We start from the raw sequence: 19,833 nt of genomic DNA on the forward strand, positions 1-19,833 counted from the left end.
AAGGCTAGAATATTGTAATATATGGGTCTGCTCATGAAGTCAATTTGGAAGCTCAAGGTAGTACAGAACATTGCAGCTTGGTTACTATCGGGATTCAAGCATATGCATACAAAGCCCATTCTGCAATGGCTCCATTAGTTACTGATCAGTTAACAAGGGGCAATTCAAGGTTCTAGTTATCTGCAGGGCAATCTCTTCCAATGTGCTCAAAAACCCTTGAATATCCTCAAAAGGACCCTGCCTACTTATACATGAATCCTATGGGGGCCATGGTTCAAGAGGACAGGAGATTGGATTGATACCCCACCCTTCACTTAAGAGTCTCAGAGCAGCTTACGATTTCCTTTTCTTTCCCCTCCTCACAACAGACTCCCTGTGAGGTAGGTGGGGCTGAGAGAGGTATCTGAGAACTGCTCTTGAGATGAATAGCTCTTAGAGACTTATGGCTGACCCAAGGTCATACCAGCAGGTGCGATGGAGTGGGGAATCAAACTCAGTTCTCCCAGATTAGAATTTATTCACTTAATCACTACCCATGTTGGCTTTCATTCTGATCACTGGGGCATTTTCCCCTCCAAGTGTGATTCTTGGCAAGGGCAGTCCTACCATTCTCCATGGCTTCTGCATCAGCCCTGGACTGATGCAGTCTGTACCAAAACAGGTCTTTCCATCTCTGCACTTCCTCATTTAGCTTGACAAGTTTTATTACTGAAACCGGGGGGGGGGGGGAATAAGCCTTTTCTTCCCTCCCCCTGCTCATGTGTCTTTTATTGTTCTCAATCCTATGAGATGCAGTCCTAGAAACTTTAATTTGTGGCTGTTTATACACTGCAGCTCTCTAAGAGGAACACTGTAAAGACGTTTCCTTGCCTCTGTGCCACATACCAGTGATGCCTTGAGGTGGAGAGTGAAATCCCACAGCTATTCCAGCTAAAACTTTTCTCAGCACAACAGTCTTAGTTCAGCTGCAGCAGTCTGGAAATAGTTTTTGCACTGCAGTAGTAAGTAGAAGAGTTGGTTTTTATACCGTTTTTCTATACCCTAAGGATTCTCAAAGCAGATTACAACCGCCTTCCCTTTCTGTTTTCCCTGTGAGGTATGTGAGGTGAGAGAGTTCTGAGAGATTGGCCAACGTCACACAGCAGGCTTCATGTGGAGGAGTGGTGAATCAAACCCAGTTTTCCAGATTAGGGTCCACTGCTCTTAACCACTACACCACTGTAGAAGTATCCCAAACAGTTAGGTAAGAGGAAAGAGCTTATCAATGCACTTCTAAACAGAGTTACGCCATTCTGAGCCCATAAACTTAGAAGGGAATAACTGTGCAAAGGATTGCACTGTAATGTTGAATACATTGTGCACATTTTTAGAGCAGCTCTAAAAAAAGGCTCCTATAAGTTTACGGTGTGAAGGATAAAAAGGGTATAAGAGCTAATAAAACTGTAAGTTGGCATTAAGACATTGTACAACAACTATAAAACCAAGTTTGGTCTGCCAAAGATGTTTTAACAAGCATATTTTTTCAGTGAGTAATCTTTGCCCTTGAGACTTACCAGCTTCTTGCAGTCAAACCGTGCAACTCTTTTTAAAGACTTTTCTTCTAGGAATGTAAACCAGTGCAGAAGACCATATGATCAAAATGTGCTTGGCAGCCAAACACATTAGCTGAATTTTGGCTAATCCTTGTTTTTATGACTAATGAAGATTTAATGAGCTGGATCCAAAGATGCCTTTCCACTTACAGAAAGAGTGCTTTTGGATCCAGTTCCATGGTTTGGCCTTAACCTGTTGTATCTGTAACTATTATTAAATATTTGTATTATAATTACATAGTTCAATACAGCTTTAATAGGTTTTAACACTGAAATTATTTTCAGTTAATATTGCTTTGCTTCTTCTTGTGAGATGGCTTTTTTTCTTAAATGAGTTCAAAGATTTCCAACCCCTACTGTGCATGGCATATATCAAAATACTTTTTAAATAAAGAAACACGAGACACAAAGAAACAAACTTGTTTTTATAGGCCCATGATTTTTTTTCACAGTGCAAGTAACAATAAAAGATTTAGTCATCATGAACAAAAGTAGGTGCAATTATGCTTATTAAGAATAAAATCACAAAAACACCACAACTATAGCAGTTAATACCATAAAAACAGACAATTTCAACTGTATTTAGAGTAAACCAGAACTTAAGTATTTTGATTTGGGGGAGGGGGAAGGGTCAATTCAGTTTACAGAACAGACTTTTTGAAGTTAATGACCTTCCTAAATCTAAATCAAGAATATGCTCCTGAGGCAAACACTGCCTAGAAGGTCTGTTAAGCCTGGCCTTAAGAGGTAATAAGGTTCCCACAACTGCATTTGAGGTCATTAAGAACTATGGATACAAAGACCCCCTGGGGGAAATGAAGTAGAAGGAACATGTGACTGCAACAACAAAGAAATTAGTAAATACTATTAATTGTTAGTCATTTCTGGCAAATCACAGATGAACCCTGGGAGGTTTCATAGACTTTATTATTTAGTTCCAATGTTAAACATATCCTTTAAAAATTATTCACATGCAATAAAAATTGAGGACCAAAACAGCCACCTTTACTACAGAATCCTGATTCAATAAACAGTTAAAATTATTACTGGAGTGAAAAATCTGGAACTATAGTGGCATGTTGACATAAACATGCCAAACAGGTAATATATTAAACAAAGGCAGGGAGTGTTTTAATGTTTAAAAAATGGTAACCAAAAGCTGAACTGCAGTTTTGTTCAGTTTGGTACAGGGGAAATGGATGTGATTGGGAGAAGATTAATTCTGACCAACTCTGATGTCACATGTATTTTTTTTTTCATAATCAAACTACAGAAGCTGCGGTAACAGACTTTCATTTATGGAAGTCAGAAAGGGAATGTTCCTAAGGACATTAAGTACATTCAACTGCCACTATTTTGGGAAAGTGCCTCTAATGGAGCACTCCCTGCCTGATGGCACATCAATGATGTACCCTTAGCCTCAATCTGTTGCAGTTGATCACTGTGCAAGAGAATGTATATCCCTTTATGCTGCATTGCTTCAACAAATTTCTATGCAGTTGAGCATCTCAGTTCCCACCTTATGTGGGTCATCTTAAGTGTCTAATTTCTGCTACCAACAACAAAGCAGACACCACTGAGACTGTGCCTGCATGAATGTTTTTGTACTTTGTACTAAAGGGAGTAAGTCCTCTCTCCCCAAACAGAAAGCAAAGCAACTGACACAGTAACACATTCACCTGCATCCAGAATCTCCCTAAGCCTCCCATCTGTAGCACAGGCAATGTGCAGAGAATCTTGCACTGCACTATCACACAGATGTGGACTAGGCAACTTCAATGGCCCAGGAAGTAAGTAAGCTGAGTGTCCCCTGCAGCACCATGAACCAGTACCGCTGGGGCCACTCAGCTCAGAACCAACTTCCTGCACTGTCACTGTTTGTTAATGGTTCAGGAGGAGGTAACTGGTGAGCTTTCTGATCATAGCAGTTGTAGAAAAGCCCAAACCAAGTGGCTCCTGAAGCCTTGGCAGAGCTGCTGGGGGCTTGGCTTTCCTTGTTCCTTGATGCCAGCAGCCCTCCAAGGTAGCAGCCCACCAGAAACGTTCCCCAGTAGGTCAAATGGCCAGTCCATCCCAGGATCATGTGTTACTTTCTCTGCTGGGAGAAAATGTTAGGCATGACCAAACTTTAAGAATCCAATGATATGTTCTCACTGGAAGTAGATTTGTACAGCAGGTCAACTTGACAGCATTCTACAGTATCAGATGGGAATCTTTTGTAAACCTAGTCATTAGTCATCTGAAGATTTAAAAATAAAATAACAGGTTATCTCGTGTCTGGAAAAGTCATAGAACAAATGAAGAGATTAATGTATAAGAGATGTAAAAATACCTCAACATATGAAAATGCTTCTTTTTAAATATTGGATGTTAAGATTCAGACATCATATAAAACACACACACACACACTCTTTCATGAAATTCCTGCATAGCAGGTAAAAAAAAGAAAAGACATACTGGCACTAAACATAAACAAGCTCCTATGATAACAATTAAAACTGCCATTTCTTAGGTGCAACAATAGTCCTACTTCTGGCACAAGCCGATTAAGCAACAAATCAGGCCATTCTTGAGAAATCCCCTTCATTTCAGTGGGGCTTGCACAAAAAGACATTCTGGCTGGTTGTGCCTAGAACGCTTACTGGAAATGCTCTTACAGAAGAAAAGAACCTATGATGTTCCTGGGGACACCAGACATTGCACTGATGTATATTTAAGGCATGTTATCCAGACCTGAGAACATAAAATGTAAAACAAAAAGTAATCTGTTTTCTTGCCTGTAATATAATACCATCTCCTAACATCTTTTGCATGAGTGCTCCCCTAGTTCAGGAGTAGCACTAGAAACACTGGGTTCAACTGCCCAAAGACAAAAGGCAAATGAAACCAAAGCTGCCTTCTTCAAAAAGTGAGAAATGTTGAGCTTGTTCATTTGGTACTTCCTGGGGAGAAACTGGAATTTGGTACCGATCTCAAACTCCCGTGGCCCAACTGTGGAGAGAATGTAATGTATAAATTAGGCTGCGCCACACTTATCTGAATGTGTGGGGTTTTGTTTTTCTGATCTGCCCCCAAAACTATGCAAACAATCATGGAGATCCCTCATTCAGACCAAGACAGCACTGCTCAATTCAATAGTAACTTTCTCTTCACTGGAAAAGAAGGGTGTGCTTATGCTTAACACTCAACACTCAGAACAAGGACAAGATTTCTCACTGGAAAGTCATGTGAGCAGACCCTCCAAAGAATCTGAAGCACAACTGAAGAAACAACTCAAAGACCTCAGATGATGTGCACCTTCAGATCACAATTCGGTCCTGCATTCCTGGGGTGAGGTGGGGTGGTAATCGTTCTCCTCTGTTAAGGAAGTGAAGGTTAAGTTTGTAGCAGCCCCCAAGTACTTCTGATTATGGGCTAAATTTGAAAGTAAAAATAAGGTACAGGAATTGTGCACAGTTAAAGTTTCAGACTATGCAGAAAACAAAACATTTAGAATCCTCTGCTTCTCAGAACCACCGCATCGCACCATTAAAAAAAAAAGATAATTGCAGAACAAAGCTGAATATACCAAGTGCAATAACAGCAAATTGTTCAGTGCTCTTTCTCCAGGAAAAAAAAATAACAACTGTAAAGAAAACAATGGCAGTTTACAAACATTTCTCATTAAACAGGAAAGAGATGCAAGAACAGAAATCAAGGTTGTTGTTTTTTTATAGACACACGAGCATGCAAGGAGTTACCAAACAAAAGTGCAACTATACAGAATGGACGGACAGACAACTCCTTTTCAGTACCACCTAATCTACTAAATGCCTCTTTTAAAAACTCATCTGAAGAGTCTCAAAAATCTTTGTATGTGCCAGACCCCATGATGTAGAGTGGAACTGTACCAGACCAGTGACTTCAGCTGTATTCTTAACAGCCATGCAATAAGAAGAAAATTCTGACACAACAAAAGGCACACCCCACTGAGCTAGAAGTTAAATGAACCCAGTAATGGCTTCATACTGTCCTTACCAGCTCTAGAAACACTGTTTGTTCCTCTGTGTGACAAACTGAACTCTGCAAGTTCTGACTGTTTCAAAGCTCAAAACGTGGCCCCGATCCTACACAGGACAAGGCAAGAGCTAATGTTTAACAAGACAAAAAAACCCCACACACACGCAACTTGCAACACAACTACACACGTACAGAACTGACTTCTGCTTTGGCCTTGTCATGCTCCTCTCCTACTTGAGCTGGAAGGAGGCTGCAAATTGCTCTTCTCAACAAGCCATCATCAAGTGATGAAGTAACGGCCTGAATGCAGTCCTAACTCAACTTTTATCAGCTGACCATGTAAGCAAAGGCAGTAGGTCTAGAAACATCATATAGAGGCCAATTAGTTCTATTACGCTACATCCTACAGCAGTTCTTATAAGAATGCTTAAAGAATCAAAACCAGTTATCCCCTGAAGCAAACTTCTTGGGTTGCTAAATGCTTTTCTGCCATCTACAATAAGCTTACAAAAAAACCCCCCCTCAAACAAGCCCAATGCTTACTGCTCTTGGAAAAGCATTAGCCTTAGGTTAAATTGTGAAAGCCAATAGTGAAGCAGATTCTTGTTGTACAGTTAAAAGTGTTGCTATCCACACATTCCATCCCACTTTTTTAAAATAAATTCTTCTCCACACAAATAAGTTCTTCTCCACACAACAGAATTTTGTTCTAAACAGTTCCACCCTACACAGTGCAGTCCATGAGCTGTTGGTTTTGTTTTTTTAACTTAAGAAATTAACACCTTGCTCTTCACAAGTTGTCTCATATGGAGAGTTATATTCTCCTGACACCATATAAATAAATAATATTTATACAGCTTAGACATTCTGAGACATGCAGTAGGTTTTTGTCATAGGTAGTACATTTTTCTTCATGATCGTACATGGAATTTTTTTTTACTGCAAGTCAAAACCAGCAATGATCTTACGCTGGGCCATGTCTTGCGTTATCTACTACATTTGAAGGAGGCTCTGAGTCATCCATTGGGAGAACTAAGCGTGTACCCCGTATGACAAGTTCGTGATCCCCAAAACCAAGCTCTTGGTCTAGAGCATCCTCTGAGCCATTTCCTGCTGCTCTTCTAGATGTACCAGAGGTCAGGGAATCTGTATTCACGGTGGAATCCCCGTATGTCAAACTGATGTCTCCATCATTCAAAATCAGATCTGAATCATCATCCTTCAGCTGCTCCTGATTCTGAATAAAGAGAGAGATTAATTGTACTAAATAGCTAGTGTGCTGTACAGAGACAGCTGCGGTTTCTCTAAAAGGCTAGGTCAAAGAGTACAACTTTTAAAAGGCACTTGTTAATAATGTAGGAGCAAAAGGGTTTGCAACTCGGCCTGATTTGGTGACATTTGGAACCAGCAACAAGCACTCAAAGGTATACTACTTCTGTATGTGGGGCTGAATCATGGAGGTTCCTTAACCTTCTCACAGAAGCCCTTTCTGAACCTAGAAAAGGCACTGCCAGGGCCTACCGGCAAATTTTCCACTAGTGCAAGAGCAGGGAGGAAGTGATTTCACATGCCCCCCCTCCCTATGAAGTTGCCTTTTCACAAATCATAGGGCTACTTTGGAAAGGCAAGGTCTGGAAAAGACCCACCACCACAAATGCCTTCCACTTATGTAACCACTTAATCCAACCGGGGCCTTTCTGGTAGAAAAAGCCCAGCCAGGAACTCATTTGCATATTAGGTGGCACCCTCTGATATCACCATTATTTCACACAGGACTTTTTAGAAGAAAAAGCCCAGCAGGAATTCATTGGTATATTAGGCCACGCCCCTTGACATCAAGCCAGCCGGAACTGTGTTCTTGTGCATTCCTGCTAAAAAAAAAGAAGCCCTGAATCCAACCCTTGCTAGTTCCATTTAGTCATCAAGGTTAACAGACTTTGGTACAATGCTTTCTGAATTTGTCTAATCAGCTTTCAATTCATCTAAGGTTGGTCACTGCCACATACTCTTGGCAGATAATTCTATTAGTTAATTACAAAAGCATAGACCTATTTCACTGAGTACCCCCTGGTGCTTGTATTCCATGATAGGGAGAAAAGTGCTCTCTCCCAGCATAACTGAATAAATGCCGAGGTGGGTAGCTGTGTTGGTCTGAAACAACAGAACAAAGTTAGAGTCCAGTGGCACCTTAATAAAAGTTTGTTGGTCTTTAAGGTGCCATTGGACTTTAACTTTGTTGAACAAATACCCATCATCTCCATGTTTAGTGTGCGTTTTTCCCCTCTTAAACTGAAATCCATATGCTCCTTAACCTTTCCTTCAGCCCTTTAATTCTTTGGTTGTCCTCTCCATGCGCCTTTCCAAACTTTTTGAGATGGGTGAGCAAAACCATAATCAGCATTCCCAATGCCACAGCACTGTAACTTAGCTGTGAAATGCCCTTTAAAGAGGTGGCGGTGGGGAAATAATTGGGGAGCTTATATCTGCCACTGTGAAGTTGGAGTTTCACTCCCCTTCATAGCAGCTGCAGGTAGAGCATCCAGATGAACACTCCACAATCTGTCTGGATGTTCCCAAATGCTTTGTGGGATTCCTGCTGTCCATGCAGGTGGGAAGCAGCCTTAAACAAACAACAGTTCAGCATGGTGGTATCTGAATGCAGACTCAGACTAATCACCATTGTCAGTTGGAGAAATGCTAAAGCAGCAGACCTTCTGGTCACTGCAAGAGACCAATGCAAACCACCACCATTTTGCATGGCCAACATCCATGCAGTGGAAATACAAAACACACAGGAAGACAATCCCAGTGATCAGTAGGCGGCTTTGCTCTCACCTCATAAGCTTGTGGGCTTGTCAAGCACCGTGCAATAGGCCCACAGCAGCTTGGGAGTGTAGTCGTAAGAGGAGGACCACTATGTGTCAGGAGAGGTTTCAAGTAGCTGAGGGTGGTGTTTGTTAAGGAATAAAGTATTTCTATGAAGGAGGATTTGCATTCTCAGTTCCAGCCAGCGACAGTGAACAGGAAGTCTGTGGGCCAAGGCAAAAAAATTTACCTGGCCTATAGCAGCTTTTATCAACTTACAAAAATTAAAAATCAGTACATATTAGCAGCATTTACGGATACTACTAATAATAATAATAATAATAGTATAACATATTATAAAGAACTTGAATAAAAATGTTAATTAGCTATGAAAGGACAAACAGTAACAATAAGAATAACCAGTAGTCTTCCAAAGTAGGCATCCTGGTTAGTGAGCATTCAGGTAATCTCATCATACAGCATTTGGGTGGTTGTTGAAATATTTAAGACGACGACAACGATATTGGATTTATATCCCACCCTATACGCTGAATCTCAAGAGTCTCAGAGCAGTCACAATTCCCTTTACCTCCCCCCACACACACAAAAGGCACCCTGTGAGGTGGGTGGGGCTGAGAGAGCTCTCACAAAAGCTGCCCTTTCAAGGACAACTCCTATGAGAGTTATGGCTGACCCAAGGCCATTCCAGCAGCTGCAGATGGAGGAGTGAGGAATCAAACCCGATTCTCCCAGATAAGAGTCCATGCACTTAACCACTACACCATACTGGCTACATTTAGAATGTTGTTGGATATCCATGGTTTGAGATAAGAGAACATAAGAACATAAGAGAAGCCATTTGGATCAGGCCAATGGCCCATCCAGTCCAACATTCTGTATCACACAGTGGCCAAAATATATATATATACACACACACACAGAGTGGCTAACAGCCACTGATGGACCTCTGCTCCATATTTTTATCCAATCCCCTCTTGAAGCTGGCTATGCTTGTAGCCGCCACCACCACCTCCTGTCACAGTGAATTCCACATGTTAATCACCCTTTGGGTGAAGTACTTCCTTTTATCCATTCTAACCTTAACCTGACTGCTCAGCAATTTCATTTAATGCCCACGAGTTCTTGTATTGTGAGAAAGGGAGAAAAGTACTTCTTTCTCTACTTTCTCCATCCCATGCATAATCTTGTAAACCTCTATCATGTCACCCCGCAGTTGACGTTTCTCCAAGCTACATAAAGCTATGGTAAAAAGAAGTGCTTTCATTTTAACAAAAATGGCTTTCAGAGACTGAGAGAAGAAACACTATTTCATTCTTCACAGTTTTCTCTCTTGTCAAGTTCTTGCGCTACAGCTGTGAAACACTTAGTGTTATGAAGCACCAACCTCAAACAGAACTCTGGAGCGACATTGTATGAATTCTGTAAATATAGTAAGTAAATAAGCCTTATGCCTAACCAGCCACAAGACGATTCGGCAGTGCAAATAACTACAATTCTGGACTTTGGACCATTTGTCAGGAGAATAAAGCAAATCTCAAGAATTAAAAATCAAGCAAGCACTCAGCCATTCCTAGCTGATCCTTTAAGCAACTACAAGCACAACGGATTTACTGCAGAGTTTCTTGTCTTCTATTAGCAGATACCTGGCTAATATCAGAGAAGAATCCACAGCTGGACCAAAGAAGGAAGATTTATCTTTGAAAAATAATACTCCCTGCCAACTTGCAGGGAAGCAACTGTTGCTCGCCTGGTAGAAAGCTTGAGAGGTAAAACATTGTATGTGGTTAAAGTTAACAGGTTATCATGCCACTGAAGGATACTTATGATCAAAGTTGTACCATAACCTGAACAGCCAGGCACTCTCCGCTTTTGTACTTCTCCTTTCATTTTCTGGTACACCCTGGAACAAATGAATGGAACATGATTATATAATTTTAAATCAGTTCCCACAAAGTCACTTGGGTGTCACAGGCTGCTGTCACTCGGGAATTATTCCCCACATGGACTGCAGGAAGCCCTTGTTTTATTTGGGGACATTTAGTTTGTGCCCAGTAAAGGCATGGTGTGTGGGGGACTCTCACATTTTCCCCTTGATGAACTAGATTAGTCTTGGACTTGCTGTGGATGGAGTATCCATGTGGACTCTCTGCTCATAGCCAATCCAGGAGTGGTGATGGTTCTGGTGACCTAAACTACATTTCCTCCCTTTGCACTGTAGCTCAACTGGGAAGGGGTGAAAAGCGGGGAGGGGGGCTGCTGGTTTGTAAGAACAGCATGATGGTCATTGAGAGTGTGAACACCTTTCCCTGCTCCTGCCACATCCATGGTTCTGGTATTGGATTTCAGACAGGAAGACCCTGATTCAAGTCCCCATTCAGGCATAAAGATTGCTGGGAAACTTGGGCCAGTCTATCTGAATTCTATTTTAATCCTGATAGAACCTGGGGCAGAATCTAACTGGGAACTCACTGAAATGTGCAGTAAATTATTGCAGAATATCCAGGTTTTGAGGCAGAAGGCAGGCTCCATCTTTGACGATCATCAAGGAACTTTTGAGGTCCCAGATTCTAGGCCCTTTCCCACAAGAGTTATTTGCCTCAGCTGTGATGCTGTTGGGAACCAGGTTTTTTCTTCCTACTTTCACACAACATTGCGCCTTCATACAGCTTTGGGGTTTCCCCCAGCTTTTGCTTTTCTGTCCCCAAACCTGCTTGGCTAAAAAAAGTTTGGGAAAGATTCACAAAAAAGCCTAGATGGCAACTGTGTGGGCAGAAGAGTCTGGATTTTCCTGGTCCTGCCCACACAGAAGCTATTTTCTCTCCCTCGGTCTTTGCAGCAACCATTCCCTCCTCTGAGCTGTGCATCTGGGATCTTTTAAAAGTTTTTTAAAGTAAAAAAGAAAGAAAGAAGATCAAAAATCCTCCTGGTGGCATGGGAAGGGGAGGGGGTTGCAGGAACTGAGGCAGGGAAAAATGTGGGGGAAACCACTATCTGGAAGCCCCATCATTTGGCAGTCATAGGTGTCACTGTGTGGAACGGCACTAGGTTTGGCCAATAACCAGGTTTCCTCCGATGAAGAGTCAAGTCAGCTTCCCTTTATACACCTTTTATAAGCTTCCTGCTGGTGCATTTGGTTGGGGGGATCAGAGGAAAGGACAGTGTTTACAAAGGTTAATTCAGTTCCTCTTCAATTAGGCAAAGGAACATCCTGGCCTTTTGGGTGTTTCACTCAATTCCCTGATATTTTCTGCAAGGCGGGACCAACAGTCTCTAGTAGGGACTTCATTTGCTGGTCCCCAACAGAAGAAGAAGACTGCAGATTTATACCCCGCCTTTCTCTCTGAATCAGAGACTTAGAGAGGCTTACAATCTCCTATATCTTCTCCTCCCAGAACAAACACCCTGTGAGGTGGGTGGGGCTGAGAGGGCTCTCACAGCAGCTGCCCTTTCAAGGACAATTCCTACGAGAGCTATGGCTGACCCAAGGCCATTCCAGCAGGTGCATGTGGAGGAGTGGGGAATCAAACCCGGTTCTCCCAGATAAGAGTTCACACACTTAACCACTACCCCAGACTGGCTCTGAGGCATGCTATTTTAATACATCCACAAAAGACTTTAAATCCCTGTTGCCGTAGACAGAAATTGTTGAGAAGATGGAAGGTGAACTTGCAATTGTTATATATAGACAAGAAGAAAAGATTAATGAAGGATTCAATGAAGATGGCTACACAGTTTGGGGGAAAACATTTTGAGTATGCTAGAGGGGCTCTGCTTAGCAATACTTACCAAGTTCTCCTGATCTGCATCTACACCAACCCTGTCAAGAACAAAGACTTAGTTCAGTTGTTATACACAGTGCAGTCTTAAACTGAGCAAAGCCTTAGGTTTAGCTCTATCTTTGTTTAGGATTGTGTTATCAAACTATCTTATGGGCCAGGCTGTGAGCTCTGTGAAAATATATGACCATATAGCTGGTTAACTGCAAACTGAAAAGTCATGCATATTGTACCTGAAACATCATCACATGAATGTGTTTTCTTACAAGGAGAGAATGACCTCAGTGCGAAATACAACATGGTAATATTTAGTATATAAAATATTTCTGCAGCTCCTCCTAAACAAAAACAAATCCCAAGGCAGTTCATAACAAAGTATTGCAAAATATAATAAAACTCAATAACAAGGTAAAATGCTAACAGAAGCAATTAAAAATCAATTTTAAAGGCAGCAAAACAAAAAACGCTAAACAAAGATACAGATACTAATTATTGCCAAGTGCTTGGGAGAACAGAAGCATCTTCACCTGATACCTGAAAGTCAAAAGAACAGGTAAATGGCAGCAGACAAGGAGATCCACATGCAATGTTTGATGTAAGCTGCTTCCCATTGAGGAGAAAGACAGGGTACAAATGAAGTAAGTTAACAAATGAAATAATGAAGTAAGTTAACGAATAAACTGTCTCCCGAAGGTATCTCACTTCAAAACATGGGGGCACACAGAAGAGAGTCTCTGCATTGTTTTTTGAGTTTTTATACTCCAGCTGTTGCACTGTTTATATGAAGTTTTATACTGTTTTTCTTTATTACTGTTTTTTCTAAATTTGTAATCCACCCTGAGTTGCAGTAAGAAAGACACACAATAAGAAGAGAAACGTAAAATAAACACACCCAAGGTGCTAACCTGTTCTTTCAAAGGGGAGGTAACCCCATCTGAGGCAGGCTGGCTCCTCCTCATTCATTGGTTAGCTTTACTGTTGAGTAATGCCACCTTTGTCTTGCTAATAGGCTCAACATATTGGTTTTCATGTACCCCATTACTTGCTCCACTTATGGTACTTGTTTAGAGGATTCACTGCCTCATCAAGTCTCTGGACAACCTTCCTGTATAGACATCACATGGCTTCATGAAGATGTTTCATGTAGAATGTATATATATTATGTTAACCTAACTTGCTCTTCACTTGGCCACTACTTTCAGTCTAGCCAAGACATGTGGCCCAGGTGACACCCAGTGGCAAAGTGGGAATATTTCACTTGTCTAACAAAAGGAAATCTCCCCATTCAGTTCCCATGGAATATTCATTCCTCCCCGCCCCCCCCCGAAAAAAGACCCCAGAACTCATGAACAGAATTAAAATAAGAGTAACAGAAGAAGAGAGCAGGAGCAAATTCCTTCAAGCATGTCCTAATTTCTACCCATATGAGCTACCACAGGCTGTACCCAAAGAGCTTCTGAAGCCCATATTTGCTTGATTAATTGGCATCTGATGCAAGAGCTTTTACACTAAAAATAGACACATGGTCCAATAAGGATACTTTCACTCATCCTATATTTCTCATTCTGTGGGATCAATGCAGCCACAAGATTCAGTTCTTACTACATTATGATCAAGATGTTAACCTGTGATTGCTAGCACTGTTTTTAATAAGACATGTTTTTGTTGTTGTTGTTGTTGTCTGTCAAATCACAGCTGACTTATGCTGACTCCATGTGGTACTCATAGCAAGAGAGATTCAGAGATGGTTTGTCATTGCCTGCTTCTACATCACAGTGTTGGTATTCCTTGGAGGTCACCTATCCAAATACTAGCCAGGGTCAATGTTGCTTAGCTTCCAAGATCTGATTTTTAAAATTTCTAAAACTGGAATTCCAAGGCAGTTTGTTTGATGCAGTTCACAACATTAGAATTTCCAATGAATCTGGAGTTTGTTTGTCTGAAGTCAACTGAAACATGCCAATGTGCAGCAAACACTCCGAAGCATCAGGATAAAAAGCTATGTACCAAAAGTTCTTTAGCTAAGAAAATAGCTGAGAGCACAACAGTTGCACTCACCGAATATGCAGGCAAGAGAGCATGGGTGTGGTGCCACCGCCAAAGACCCAGACAGTGAAAAATACAATTAGAAGCGTAGTACTGAACATCATCTGCCGTGCATAGGTGGCCGTGTCCCGAATGGCCAAGGCAAAGGCCATGGCACCACGCAAGCCTGGGGAGAAACAGTAAATGAAAATCAACCAATGCTATTTGCTATCTATAGGCAGAATGCAAAGAATTACTCTAGATTCACCCAAGGGCTTGTACACTCACTGTTTTCACTATACTTCCCTCCTTCTAAGTCTAGGACTCACACACATCCTTCACATCACACAGTTTTCAAAGCTGCCCTCCATTTCAAAAGTTGTTTCCGTTGCAGCTCTGGGGTGGAGGTTTTCTATCAATCAAGAAACTCAACTCCAAAAAGTCTCCTCGGGGTGACAAGAAATATCTTCACAATTATAGGCTTTGTTAACACTTTATTATCTTCCCCAACATTCCCCACACCCCTTTCTCTCTTAGGATGCATAAATTAGGGGTTTTTTTTTAAGTTTCTGCCATTTAAACAGTCTACCAACAACAAATCTTCTTATAGATTTTGCACATCTATAAAAAACCTTCTGCTTGCATATTATATAGCTTGCCCTCTCATACTGAAAATGAATATAGAAGCAAACTGGAAGTCCCAGTATTTGTACAGAATTTTACAACACTCAGTGTTGAACACATATTGCCCCAATAATCCTTAGGAGAGCCACATGAAGGATAATATTTTTGCCCTCTAACTACAGTTGGGGAGTGCTGAGAACCTACAGCATCTTGCCTAAGCCCCATAGTAATTTCATGGCCAAGCAGTATCTGAACCAGCAACTCTTAGCTCACAGCTCCCTAGCAAAACTACACTTGCAATTCCATGCTAAGCACAGTTATACCCTTTTAAAGTAAAGCGAGCCATTGAGTCACAACCAACTCATGGCAGCCCCATGAAATTCCACCTCATGGGATTTTCAAGGCAGGAGATAAAGCAGAGGTGGTCTGCCATTGCCTTCCCCTGCACATCAATCCCTGTCCCCCTTGGTGGTCTAAGTCCATTGAAATCAGTGGGTTTAAAAGTATGCAACATGATTTAAGAGGGTACAGTTGCATTCTTAAGAGAACAGACAAGAATTCAGGAAAAGGTCCAACTTCCATCTCTTCATGTTGATTCCTTTAATGGCTATAGTTATGAAAAATACCTATCTTATCTCTTTATGGTTGGCAGAACATGAAATCACAGTGAACTTCTACTTACCAGCAAACATCATCATATGCTGAAAATTAGTCCCAATCTTGTTTCTTCTTCCCAAATTAAGGAGGAAAGACAGAGGATAAATATTTGCAGCTCTCCCCAAGAATACTGCTAGCTAGATTTGTGAACGCATTAAGGATTTGTCTTCTTCATTTGCTCACATTAATCAGCTTGTATTACATGTCAACTACACTGAAAATATTAACTTAACCCCTATGCAAGACTAACATTCCCAGATGTGCATTAGGATTCCAGCATCCTGACACTGGAGTGACTGCAATTCCCTCCACATCAGGAAAACTGGCCCCTTGTTTGCTTGAAAGTCTTAGCTATCCCATTACAGCTGGCCTTTACTGCACTGCTTGCAAGCTTTTTTAGACTTCCAAATGGTAGGAAAGATTTCCAGGTCCTCGCCAAGCTGCTTCATATAACATAGAACACATGCGTGCATGCATGCACGTGCGCACACACAGAGTGTTATTTCACAAACATTTACTGATTGGCAAACTGATAGATCCAGGTGGGCAGCCGTGTTGGTCTGAAGCAGTAGAACAAAATAGGAGTCAAGTAGCACCTTTAAAACCAACAAAGTTTTATTCAGAATGTAAGTTTTCGTATGCATGCATACTTCTTCAGACAAGGGAATGGGGTAGAGTGAGCAGAAATACATATAGCTGATGGGTTAAGAGTGTAAACTGATACAAAGTTAGGATCAAATGGCAAAATAGTGCAATAAACAAACTGGAAGACCATTTGGTCTGGATAGCATTTGCGTGGGAAACCAATAAAAGGTAATAAAAGTTGCCTGTAATAAAAGGCAACTTTTATTACCTTTTATTGATATCCCATGCAAATGCTATCCAGACCAAATGGTCTTCCAATTTATTACACTATTTTGCCATTTGATCCTAATTTTGTATCAGTTTACACTCTTAACCCACCAGCTATATGTATTTCTGCTCTCTCTACCCCATTCCCTCATCTGAAGAAGTATGCTTGCATACAAAAGCTTACATTCTGAATAAAACTTTGTTGGTCTTAAAAGTGCTACTTGACTCCTATTTTGTTTGATTGGCAAACTATGACTCTTTCTGAGAAACCACTTACATCAAATAAGTAAAGTGGCAGGCCTCCTCCAAATCACACACACACACAAACAGGCCACCTCCAGACCAAGTGGGGGGTGTACCCCCTGGTCTGTAGAAAAATACAGCTTTCTAAATTAGTCCAAAATAAAATAATTTACCAAAAATTAGTTTGATGAGGACTGAATATGCTGCAGGAAACAGAACATTGCAAATGGCTGAATCATTTAAAGGGAAAAAGGGGGAAGCAAAAATCAGCTTGCTCTCAAGCTAACAGAATCCTGGTAAGGACACAATCTTGACAGCAAGTCTGGAGTTTCAGATTGAAACCCCCTCCCAAAGTACCCCACAGCCCTCCTAACTTCTACATCTTTACTTAATGCAGAGATCCTGCTATGTGCTTCTTCAGATTCTGGCCACAGTATCTAAGGCAGGGGTAGCCAATGGTAGCGCTCCAGATGTTTTTTGCCTACAACTCCCACCAGCCCCAGCCATCAGCCATGCTGGCTGTGGCTGATGGGAGCTGTAGGCAAAAAACATCTGGAGCGCTACCATTGGCCACCCCTGATCTAAGGGGTTTCTGCATATGCTATATTTTTCTTGCATGGCAATCATCTCTACAAAGGGTAAATGCATGTATCATATGAGGTCTGGAGTATAGTAACATTCTAAGTACAATAGAAAGATTTGCCGTGAATACACTACCCTAGCATCTAGCCTAACCATGCTATGCTAGCACACTGCAAACATGTATCACATTCACATGAATTCCCACAAGATCACTACCATACAAGATGATCCTATTATCTAAGATGCCTACTAGAACTATCTCTTCCAGCATCCCAGTACCCAAGGGGAACAAACTACATCCTTCCAGGAAGCCACAAAGGCAACAGCCTTCCTCTGCTCTTGCACCCTGCCCCTCTGCAGCTTCTATTCAGAGACAAGATGGAGGTTCCATTTAGCTGCCATGACTTTGTCAGCCCTATCCCTTCATGAATATGTCTATCCTCTTTTTCAAGGAAGTGGCCATCATCCAATCTTATGGCACTGATTTCCTTTCATTCATCATGCATTATGTGTAGATGTACTTTATCTTCCATGAATCTATCAATCAATTTCACTGACCGACTCCCAAGTTCTAAAGTTTTAAGACAGAGAGGAAAACAGATTCTCTCCCCCCTTGTATAATTTTACAAACTGCTTATCATGCTCCTTTTTTATTAACCCCCCCCCCCAAAAAAAACCTCTTATGCAGCAGCACTGGGATATGATTTCCTCAGCCGCCCTGAGCCTGCCTCTAGTGGGGGAGGGCGGGATACAAAATAAAATTTACTTTACTTTACTTACTTACATTTTTAAAAAATACATCAGCATATGTGGATCAAGGGAAGGGGAAGAGGCCTTTTAAAGCATTAAAGGATACAAAAGCTCCCACTATAAATGTTGGATTAAACACGTGATTCTGGAAGGTGAACAGCGTAAGTCCCATGTAGGAGAAGATGAAGTTTTCAGCCAAGAAGTTGAGAAGCTCAAATAGCTAAAATGGCAGAGTGGGGTAGGGTGAAAGGAAAGACGGAGAATGATGATTTTACCCTTGTGGATAAATGTTACAGAATGCCTGAAAAATATCAAATGTGCTTGAGCAGGATGTCCACAATATGCTTGAGCAGGAAAATGTCTTGCAGTGCACAACAGAGAGATAGACAGGTTTGTGGTTTCTGCTACTGCAGCTTCCGGAGGGCATGCTATGACAAATGCACAGTCAATAAAACCAGTCATTAAAAGGAGCTGTGGCAATGCGTGTCAAAACAGATTTGAAACATTTTCCCAAACGCAAGAACTAAAGAACAGCATTCTATCCCACTGACCTCAGGAAAACAACACACTCAACATGAATCCATGGAAGTGACTACTACAAAGGGAAAGCATAGTTGCAATTATTTACAGGAAAAAGAACGAAAATTTGCTGGCTGTTCCTGAAGCTGGGTTCCCATGGATAGTCACAATGAGCTTACCTGCTTAGTTCTGTGCTGGGACTCTGTGGACAAGTTGTTGTAAGTGTAGTGTGCCTGAGTGATGCCACAAAACAGCACTGCTACAACACCTGGGGACAAAGAATTGCATTGAAACTCCAGCCTGCAAAATGTGAAGCCCAGCTACAGACTAGACAATGGTGCAAATTGTTCTTTCATATATTCAGCATCTAGTGCCATTATCTAAGAATGCAGGTTTGACAGTTACACAGAATTTTTCATTGTGTAGAATGAAGAAGATGATGATATTGGATTTATATCCCTCCCTCCACTCTGAATCTCAGAGTGGCTCACAATCTCCTTTATCTTCCTCCCTGTGAGGTAGGTGGGTCTGAGAGTGCTCTCACAGAAGCTGCCCTTTCAAGGACAACTCTACGAGAGTTATGGCTAACCCAAGGCCATTCCAGCAGCTGCAAGTGGAGAAGTGGGGAATTATAATACAGTGGGTTCCACGCAATGATGAGGCAAGGTGGTAGTGATCATAGCTCTTTTATTATATACAGCATAGCATAGCACTGCATTCCAAGACTGAAAACTGGGCCAACATGGCCAACTATATATACACTCAAAGTTCCTGTGCTAGCATACTATTGGACCATTCAAACCAGCACGGGGCTCGTGATTGGAGCAGGGCAGCAGGGATTTGGATCCTGCTGCCTATTGTTCCTGAGTCCCCAAGCTCAGTCCTACGGGCTCCAATGAACCAGGCAAGAACTCCATATAATAGTCACAATTCTGATCACATATACAAAAGGAATCAGACCTGGTTCTCCCAGATAATAGTCTGCACTCTTAACCATTACACCAAACTGGCTCTGGAAAGGAAGCTGTTTCTCTCCCCCTCTCTGTAGGGGGGTGGGGAGGGCTTAAGGTAGCAATGCTTGACCTGCATGAGTCTCTTCTATCCAGCACCAGCCCAGCTGGGCATCCCTGAACATATACAATTATGCTTGCATCCCTGTCTACAGTCAAACTATTTCTGGCTGGAAGCCTTACTAAAATTGCAGTCCGTTGTTCACCCAACACTGTGTAGCCCTCTCCTCCTTCCACCATTTACCCCCTAACTGCACAACACCCTTCTAAGAAGGGTATAACCCTTCTTAGGATTGCATTGCAGGTCATATTAGGCAGGGTGAATTACAACATCTATGCTGTACACCATTTATGGCCAGCAAGGAATGGGGCTAGTTA

At 41.6% G+C, this 19,833-nt stretch overlaps 1 protein-coding gene across 1 annotated transcript in view; it reads right to left on the reverse strand.

Annotated features, from left to right (window-relative positions):
• Positions 1 to 1,998: 1,998 nt before the first annotated feature.
• The window catches only part of SLC9A6 (solute carrier family 9 member A6), a 42,725-nt gene continuing 24,890 nt past the window's right edge, over positions 1,999 to 19,833 (reverse strand). Inside the window, exons 9-16 of the mRNA XM_060250274.1 lie at positions 18,625 to 18,713; positions 18,033 to 18,146; positions 15,525 to 15,636; positions 14,252 to 14,405; positions 12,204 to 12,234; positions 10,238 to 10,317; positions 8,427 to 8,532; positions 1,999 to 6,828 (exon numbers count right to left, since the gene is read on the reverse strand). Of these exons, the coding sequence (XP_060106257.1) occupies positions 6,556 to 6,828; positions 8,427 to 8,532; positions 10,238 to 10,317; positions 12,204 to 12,234; positions 14,252 to 14,405; positions 15,525 to 15,636; positions 18,033 to 18,146; positions 18,625 to 18,713 (959 nt within the window). The 3' untranslated portion in view covers positions 1,999 to 6,555. The remainder of the gene's footprint in view (positions 6,829 to 8,426; positions 8,533 to 10,237; positions 10,318 to 12,203; positions 12,235 to 14,251; positions 14,406 to 15,524; positions 15,637 to 18,032; positions 18,147 to 18,624; positions 18,714 to 19,833) is intronic.

The sequence above is a fragment of the Heteronotia binoei genome, chromosome 11, assembly GCF_032191835.1.
Source record: "Heteronotia binoei isolate CCM8104 ecotype False Entrance Well chromosome 11, APGP_CSIRO_Hbin_v1, whole genome shotgun sequence".
In the NCBI taxonomy this organism is placed as follows: domain Eukaryota; kingdom Metazoa; phylum Chordata; class Lepidosauria; order Squamata; family Gekkonidae; genus Heteronotia; species Heteronotia binoei.